The following is a 9,202-nucleotide window of genomic DNA, read 5'->3' as shown; positions in this document are numbered from 1 at the left end:
CACTTGTATGCGGTTTTACTATCCCATTGAAAACAATGGGTGACGCAAAATGATAGGGCTGCGCAGCAAAAAAACCCAAAAAAACAGCTTGTATGAATGAGGGAGAGTTTTTTGCGCAATTCGCGCTCGTGTGAATGAAGCCTTATTAGTTGGAACCCGAAGAAAGGAATGAAGATTGCAGCAGGATTTTGAGTGAAAATTTTTAATTCCAGGTAACACTTAAGATGTAAACAGCAGCCTCCCTGTGAAAGGCGCCGGCCATGGCCCGCTACTGGGGCTCGCCTGCTCTCTACCACAACACCCAACAAAAGAACCATTTTGAACCGATTACAATACAGGTAACGTGTAACTGCCTGCAATCCCGCAAGTATCGCGAGACTACACCATCCTCTCAGTCACCTGATCCACCCCAAAGAACACGACCTTCCCAAGATGGCGTCCGTCTAACGACAAGCCCCGCCCTCTACCGCCTCCCCAACGTCATTTCCGAGAAGGGAGGGCTCTCGCGTCACGTGGCTCCCAACTGGCTTCTTCTTGAAACCCAACAAAATAATAATTATTATGGATTATAATAAAATCCCCCGAGCGGCGCCTGCAGAAGACGGCTGTACTGAGGAGAGGCCGGGAGAGAGCCGCCGGGCAGACACCGCGAGGCCGGCGCTGACGGGGGCGGGTGGAACAGGCCTCGGTCTGTGCGGGTCACGTGGTACACTGAGCTGTGGTGTTTCCCCGGTAAAGATGGCGGCTGTGAGGTAGAAAGCTGCGGCTCAGGGTAACAGCAGCAGTTGGTGTTGACACAGCAGCCGGGTGACGACGTCTTCGGGACCAGCACGGTGAGTGACTATGGAGGGCGGGTAGATGGAGCAGGAGGGGTGTAGCCGGCTGGCTGAAGGCTTGTTTATGCGGAATGGTGAAGGGTCCGCCGAGGCCCCCGAAGGCCTGAGCTATAGGAGCGTTACCCGGCTGCTCGCCGCTGCCGCGAGGTCTGTACAGACGGCTATGCGCGGACTGCTCACCGTGTGCTTTACTACCGCGGCTCCCTGCGGCGGCCTCCCGCGGCGCGGACCGTTCTGTCACACCTGCCCTGATGAGCGCCCGTCAAGCGACTCCCACGGCGGCGGTGCGGCTCGCCATACGGCGGGCTTTGCCTGCGGCGCTGTACGCGGCCTCTCCTCGGCCGCCGCTGGACATTGCGAGTCATCCCGGCCCAACCCGGAAGTTTATATTGTGAGCACGTGGTAGCCGGAGCCGCTGACCTCTGCACGGCCGGGGCGAGTCCGGCGGACTCCACGTGTGCCGGGGGCGCCGATCACCGGCCGGGGCTGCTGACCTCCCCGTCCTGCATGGGATCCAGCAGCTTTATATCACTCCGAGCTGGTGGACGTCACCACATCTGTCCTGATCGCGGGGATCAGTGGTCGGTGTCCTCCTCCCCGGGCGTTAGTGGATGGGAGAGCCGTGTGATGTGGCCACAGGCAGATCTACTTATAGCAGGTGTTATACAGGGGGGCCAGCGCTACCAGACTGCTGAGAGCTGTGGGCAATGGCTGCCAACATAGTGCCCTGGGAACACACTGAGGAGAGGGTGAATCCGTTCTGTGATCTGACTGACCGCAACCAGTGAAACAGATACTTTTTTTTTTTCTCTTTTTTTTAACAACACGGCATGCTGCGCTACTTTCAGAATTCAGTGTTTTAAGCACAAGTACAGCCTGTGAGTACAGAGCAAGATAGTACTAAAACCCAACCACCCCCATTATAATCGGCGGGTGCGTCCAGTGCCACTCATTTGTATGGTGATTGAGCCGTTCCCAGTGGCCATTGTCTTTCCCCTCCTATGACAGGACAGAAAATGCAATATGCAAATGTGAATGCAAGGTTTAAAGGGCCGCTCCTGTCTTATGTCTCTCCATTCATGATGCAGCTATCCCCCAACACATTCCAGTGGGCTAGAGCTGTGATGGTAAGTTATTTCTCTTAGGCCGCCTGCAGACAGCCGGGTCAGATCTCCGAGAATTCTCGCAGCGGGATCCGACCCGTGTCCCTGCAGGGTCCAGTGTGGCTCTCGCCTGCTCCTGCGGCTCTGAGCGGCAGCCGGCGCACAGCAGAGTCGGGAGTGACATTTCAGAAATAGAACATGCCACGATTTTTGGGTTTTTTTCGCATGTATTTTCATGTGGACAAATCGCAGCCGTCTGCATAGGATTGCATTTTGTTATACAATCCTATGCAGGCGGGCACAGGTGGAAATTCTGCAGGAAATCCTGCCGCGGAATTTCTGCCCATGTGCAGGGGGACCAACTTCTCTCAGTTGGTCATGTGATCTCAGATCTACTTGGGGTTGTGTTCAATCTCTAGTCAGTTTCTCAGTCTGTGTGATGCGGTTACGTGGAGTGTACCATTGGAGTGATGCCCGGGGGGTGGATGTAGATGCTTTCTGTTACTGATCACAGCTCATCCTCCTGACTAGTCTATCTAGGTGACTATAGAAGGTAATGGCGATTTAACTGTGTGGGCACCCTGTTCCTGGCCTGTAGCCTCCTAAAGTTAGCAACTTGACTGTCTTTGCCTAAGGAAATTAATGGTAGAGTGCTCCATCTGGATAGAGTCAAGGTTCTGTCGCATGCCAACTTCGTGGGGACATAGGGAATAGGGCACCCGGTGAATATGAAACGTCACTCCCTATTCCCCGACCTTTGACCCCCATAGCCTAGTTTATGGGGCTCAAAGGTGGTGAGAGGTTCCCTTTAAGGTGTATGCCACCTGACTGCAGTGGCTTCCAGTGATGAGGCTTGTGATGCTTTCCTTGAGCACTGAGGTCACCATGTCCATTTACTGGTGTCTCTGCTGTTTTCCCTGTCATTGCAGTTTGTTACTGGAAGCTTGCTGACGTCGGCCGTCTATATCGTGCCTTTTCAAAGCTGATAATGACGGCTTTGCTGGGGATTCCTGTTGTGGGGCAGCTTATGGGTCTGCTACAGTTTTGCTCAAGGGCAAATCCCTAGGTGACTTATTGAAAAGCTGCTCTCTGACCTGCTAGTTCTTGCAGTTGTCTATGCTGTTTTCTTGCACATGTCAGTTTAGTTTGCCCTAGAAATATTTATCCTTTTACTATTTGCTTCTAATGTTCTCCATTGTGTTTCAGATGATGGATCCAGGGCAGGACTTGTTGCTCGCTGCTCTGAGTGAGAGTGGCATCAGCCCCAATGACCTTTTTGATGGTGATTCCTTGGATATAGGTGTCATTGCTCCAGGACCAGTCCTTGTCAACCAGCAAGTAAGTTCTCAGGATGCCTAGTGGCTTGTTACACTTGTTTAGATTATAGAGAATGTATTCCCTATAGGGTTATAAAGGACAGCAGATATATTTCATGGGGAGTCAACTCTTGGGACCCCTGCTGAGTTGTGCTACATTTTCAGACTGCTTATTGGCAGGGTCCAAGGGTTGACTCCCCCGTCGACCAGATATTCATTGCCTAAGCCTGCCGTTTAAGGCTTTGATCACTTATATGTTGTGGCTTCTGTTCATAACGAAGACCATGACGCTGTGCTGGAAACTGTTGTATGGCGGATCCCAATGAATCCCACTGACTTATGATGGGTTTGGGTGTTGATGGTTCTGCATGCTGTGCCTCTCTTGCCGATGTTCTAATACAGTGCTTAAGTAGTTGGGCATCTGTGCCTGCCTTTGTTGGTTTATGTACTTCCACTGGCATTGTTAGATTGTATATAAATCTCCAAGGTAGCCAAAATGGCTATTATTTGTTCATTGACTTGTTGAAGACACACTGAGTTTTTTTTCAATTCTCTAATCTTGTTTTACTGGGCTCCTTTGCAAGGAATCTGGACAACCAGCAGATGGCTAGGGCCTCATGTCCACGGGGAAAATCAGGCCCGCCGCGGACTCTTCATGGAGAATCCGCAGCAGGTCCTTCCTGCCCCATGGACATGAGGCTAAAAATAAGAATAAACTCACCTGTCCGGACACTGCGGATCTTCCCTCCGTCGCAGCCGGATCTTCTCTGATACAGGTGTTCCGTGGATCCGGACGGCTTCCGTAGGCTTCAATAGAAGGAGACCCGCGCTAAAATGGAGCATGTCAAGTTTTTTTTCCCCGCATGCGGATCCGTGCCTGAAGGGAAAAATGACATCCGCAGGTATTTAACTACCTGCAGGTGTCCAATGCATCCCTATGGGGCGCGGCTCCGCGTGTGGGAAACGCTGCAGATTTAAAATAATCTTTTCCCCGTGGACATGAGGCCTAGGGGTCTTGTGGAATTCCACCAGCTAATGGTTGTAGGACAAGACTTGCTACTTTGTAATGATGGTCTTGATAGTAACATATTACAGACACGTTTTCACAAGCAGAATTGTTGCTATCTTGCCTATGTTATTACACATGTCACATTGAAGATACCGGCGCATAGTGGATGCGGTTGCAGCCAGGCCCTGAAGCCTTAGGGGGCCCATAAGGCCCCTATAGGCAGCTCAGTACTATAAATAAAGCATTATTGTTGGGGGGGCCCTATTACAGATTTTGCATTGGGGCCCAGGAGCTTCAAGTTACGCCTCTGCGTTAAGAGGTTAAGAAAAGTTGGGAGGGGCAAGATAAACTTTTGCACCCGGGCCCATGAGCCTTTAGCTACACCCCTGATTAAAGATGCAATCCATACTGTAGGCATCAAGTTAGAGCAGGAGGAGGTGAACAGATTATGGTTTTGTGGGAAAAAGATTAAAGAGGTTGTTTGAGTAAACTTATTTATTTTTTTTGCTGTAGAAAGTCTATAGTTTTGGAACCGTACTTGGGCCGGTGACGTTATGAAAGTTTTAAAATCAAAATTTCTAGACAACATGTATGACAGTGTTAAAGATCTCATTGTAAAGAGGTAGGACCAATGTACCTACAACGTCAGTATGATATTGGGTTATGCAATAGCGCCATGCGGCTGGAAATTAGTGTAGCTCTGGAGTCTGGTGTGCTATCATGTCGCAAAATGTTGCGACATATGGCTTTAAAATGATCAAAAACGCACTTGAAATGATAGAGCGGCTCGTGAGAATTACAAAAAGTCTCAAATTATTCATGTCAAAACGCTTATCGGGAGAGCCTGAAATTAGAGATGAGCGAACGTACTCGGTAAGGGCGATTTCGCAATCGAGCACCGCGATTTTCGAGTACTTCACTACTCGGGTGAAAAGTACTCGGGTGCGCTGTGGGGCGGGGGGTTGCAGCGGGGAGGAGAGAGGGCTCCCCCCTGTTCCCCGCTGCTACCCCCCACTCCCCTCTGCAACCCCCCCGCCCCACAGCGCACCCGAGTACTTTTCACCCGAGTAGTGAAGTACTCAAATTGTGGTGCTCGATTGCGAAATCGCCCTTACCGAGTACGTTCGCTCATCTCTACCTGAAATTTAAGGCGTCCGAGCGTCACCTTTCCATCTGATTTGGAAATGCTGCTGTTTAAGGCATTATGGTGTGTGTTCTCACACACGCAGATTTGAATTGCGCATTCTGCAATCACTGGTAATACATGGGAATTAAAATGCATGGACTTTCGTTGGTTCGCTAACACTTGCGTGCAGGAATTGCAGATTCCGCGATCGGAAGAAAAGTTGCAGCATGCTCTCTTTTACAATGGATTTCGAGTGTTATGAGCTCCATTGCTCTCTGTGGATGCGTTAGGTCCACGGTGCACACAATTAAGATTGCATATGAGCACGGATTTGCCTCAAGAATTAAGGTCCCTTTACACGGGACGAACGGGCAAACTATGCCCGACACTTGTCCCTGTGTCTCCGTGCTTCTGCATGGGAGCTAGCGGGACGGCCAGCAGATGGGCGGGGCATTGCAGGAGTTTTCTCTCCTCTCGCTCCCCCGCCCCTCTCCATTGAGATAAAACAGCGGCCGTTCGCTACTGAACGGCCGCTGTTTAAACTGCATGATGAGCTATGAGCTCATCGTCCATTGTTTATGCAGCATAAAAGATCAGCGATGAAGCTCATTGCTCTACGTGTCCATCCACGTAGAAAACCACATGCATACATGACCACTTGCAATTTGTTTCCCCCTTAGGTTGCCTGTCCACGGGTGTTGCGGTATCTCACGGCAGATCTCTGTCGCGGGAGCCGCCGCCTGGGAGCAACAGCCGTCCGCGAGCGGAAAATCGCTATGATTCTCAGTCTGTGGACAGGGGGGGTAGCACTCTCCATAGCAACGCTATGGAGAGCTTGAACTGCGTTCCCCGCAGCCGGATTATCGCCACGGGGAGCGCAATTCAAACTCGCCCGTGGACAGGCAGCCTTACCTTTTTAGTACTTCCAGTATTTCTTTGTCAATGGGCCTCTCCACTTCCTGGATGTGAGCAGTTTTGGTTCTTCTGCCAACGTAATGTCTGCTTGTTTGCTTCTATTTTTGTCCATCTCTGGTGGACGTTAATGGCATTGGAGGGGTGGAGAGGGGATACCAAAAGCTGCTGGATTCTCCGAAATGCGTGTCTTGTGATATCACTCACAAGTCAGTGCAGAGTGTTCCAATGTTATTGGCTGCTGGATCTGTAATGCTGTAGCCCAGTGTGATCCGTTACAATTCCTTGAGGAGCATGAGTTGTCCTAATCAATTTTTTATCTGCATGCAGCAAATTAAATGGAAAGGTCATTAGTAGCCAAGACAAGGATCCTCCGCTTGGGATCCCCAACTACCAGCTGATCATCCAGTACAGTAGGTTGGTTATTGTCAGCGGACAGCAGAGGACGTGGGATCGCCAGTTTCCCCCTCTGTTGAAATTAGTGGGAGCGCCGTGCTGCTATTCCACTTCCTGCCTGAGACAGAATGTCAGTAACACGAGCAGAAGGTCCAATAGCAGTGCTGCGCTCCAAATTATTTCAACGGGTGTAAAGCCGCTGCTCCCACTTCCTCCCCTGTCTGCAGATAATGTCTGGTCTGCTGTAGTGCCGATCAGCTGATGGATGGGGGCCCCTTGTTGATACTTTGTGTCTGAGGCGCTGGTCTGTTTACTCTGACGCTGGTTACACTGAGCTCCACTTGCCCCTTGAACACCATGCTATAGTACAGCTTTCACCCACAACTCCTGAAGGTTTACTCTGTAGACCTCCCTCCTACACTTTGATGTGCCAGGGATGGAAATCTAGCACAGGGCACTTCCTTATCTATCTTGGGGGAACCCTTTTCCATTTTTCATAGTCATGCCATTTGGACCAGATGGATGAGCTTTTAGACACAGGTCTATAGCAGGGCGGCACACGGTGGGCATGGGGAGGGAGCGACCCATAAAGCTTATGAATGTCACATGACACAAGTGGTGTCCTCTCATGTCACACTGGGAGTTTGTAATCTCTGTATAGAAATGCTCTAACAGGACTGCCACGGTCATCATTCACTGCAGTGGGATCGGAGCCAGCTGGTCATGTGTGCAGGGAGTGGGGTTTAGTGCACTTTAGTGTCTGAGATGCAGCCGAGGGATTATGGGAAATGTAGTAGAAACAGCAGACAGGAAGTCTGTGAACAGGATATAAACGGTGCACAGTGGATTCCTCAGAATGGGCGGCAGAAAATCAAGGGTATAGGTAATAGATGACCAGTATGTAATCCTTTATGACTCGGCCTACTTCTTTAATTTGTTTAATTTAGTTTTTTAATTTGACTTTGGTCTTGGAATACATTTCTGTATATTGGTTTACTCCGCTCCTCCTCTGTATCCTACTGCCTGCAGTGTGGACAGCAGTTCTACATGACTGCTTTCCTTTTAACTTTGGGTATTTTCCAAGCGTGTAAAGCTCAACTGAAACATGAGACTGAACAGCTTATTAGTCTACCCTGCGCTGGCAAGAACTCCAAAATGTGTTCATCTCTTCCTGACATGCGCCGTACACCTAGAGCACACTTCTGGTGTCACTGGATGAAATAGGCTAAGGCCTCATGTCCACGGGGAAAATAAGAATTAAAATCCGCAGCGGATTTTAACTCTTCTCCCGCGCGCGGATCCGCACCCCATAGGGATGCATTGACCACCCGCGGGTAGATAAATACCCGCGGATCCTCAATAAAAGTGATTTTAAAAAAAATGGAGCATGAAAAAATCTGGACCATGCTCCATTTTCATGCGGGTCTCCCGCGGGCTTCTATTGAAGCCTATGGAAGCCGTCCGGATCCGCGGGAGACAAAAATCATATTTTACTCACACGCTCCGGTTCTTCTCTTCGGCGCCGCGCCATCTTCTTTCAGTCGCGGCCGGATCATTTTGCTTCGGCCCGGCGCATGCGCGGGGCACGTCACCGACGTCATCATGCACATCCGCCGAGCCGAAGAATGAAGATCCGGCCGCGACGAGAGAAGATGACGCCGCCGCGAAGAGAAGAAACGGAGCGGATGGGAGGTAAGTTTATTCTCATTAATTCTTCTTTTCAGCGCTCATGTCCGCGGGGCAGGAGGGACCCGCTGCAGATTCTACATGTAGAATCCGTAGCGGGCCCGATTTTCCCCGTGGACATGAGGCCTTAGGAGCCAAGCCCACTACATACATGGGGGGTGTCAGCCATCTTTTGACAGGTGACAGCTGTTTACAAACAGCCACCGTCAGACATCATGCTGATTGTGGCTGTTACCCCTCTAAATGACCACAATACATCAAAAAATGTCAGTCTTGCTAGCCAAACTGCCATATTTCTTTTTGGTGCATTGTCTTGTGGCTGAGTTTTCTCTTGTTTTGATGTTTTCCAGTCTGTGCCAATCAGTGCTTTAGGAGGGAACAAGGAGACTGAAGCATCAGTTTCCATGAAGCAAGAGGCCATGTCTTTAACAACTCCAGCACTATTGAATGTCAGGGTAAGCGACGCTCATCAATCTAGTACTGAGGGTGATTTTTAACAGCTATAGTATGTGTTCAGGACTTGAATGTAGAACTCATTGTTTACTGGAATGTAAAATAACTCATGTTTATTGATCTGTCATTTTACTTAAAACAATGTGACTTCATGGGTGTGATCTGTGTATTTTTATTTATACTTTTTTAAATGAGTTTTAAGCTAGAGTAAATCAGAACATGGCGTGTTCCCCTCTGATATCTGTCAAGAACAGTGTCACTGAAACCCTGTGTGAATTCAAATGGCCAAATATAAGCTGAACTTCCTAACTTGCTTGAATAGTGGCAGTACTGTATTTGGTGATTTGAATCCACACGGACTCTAA

The 9,202-nt window shown here is 49.7% G+C and overlaps 1 protein-coding gene across 2 annotated transcripts in view; it reads left to right on the top strand.

Moving 5' to 3' along the window:
* The first annotated feature begins 504 nt into the window (after positions 1-504).
* The window catches only part of SBNO1 (strawberry notch homolog 1), a 43,660-nt gene continuing 34,962 nt past the window's right edge, over positions 505-9,202 (top strand). Inside the window, exons 1-3 of one of the 2 annotated variants that reach the window (XM_066603339.1) lie at positions 505-833; positions 3,146-3,277; positions 8,735-8,839. In XM_066603339.1, coding sequence (XP_066459436.1) covers positions 3,146-3,277; positions 8,735-8,839 — 237 coding nt within the window. In that variant the 5' untranslated portion in view covers positions 505-833. The remainder of the gene's footprint in view (positions 834-3,145; positions 3,278-8,734; positions 8,840-9,202) is intronic. The other variant, XM_066603341.1, reaches the window with a different exon arrangement.

The sequence above is a fragment of the Eleutherodactylus coqui genome, chromosome 5 (assembly GCF_035609145.1).
Source record: "Eleutherodactylus coqui strain aEleCoq1 chromosome 5, aEleCoq1.hap1, whole genome shotgun sequence".
Taxonomy (NCBI): domain Eukaryota; kingdom Metazoa; phylum Chordata; class Amphibia; order Anura; family Eleutherodactylidae; genus Eleutherodactylus; species Eleutherodactylus coqui.
The sequence above is the reverse complement of the archived record's forward strand: the minus strand, read 5'-3'. Positions and strand labels throughout refer to the sequence as shown.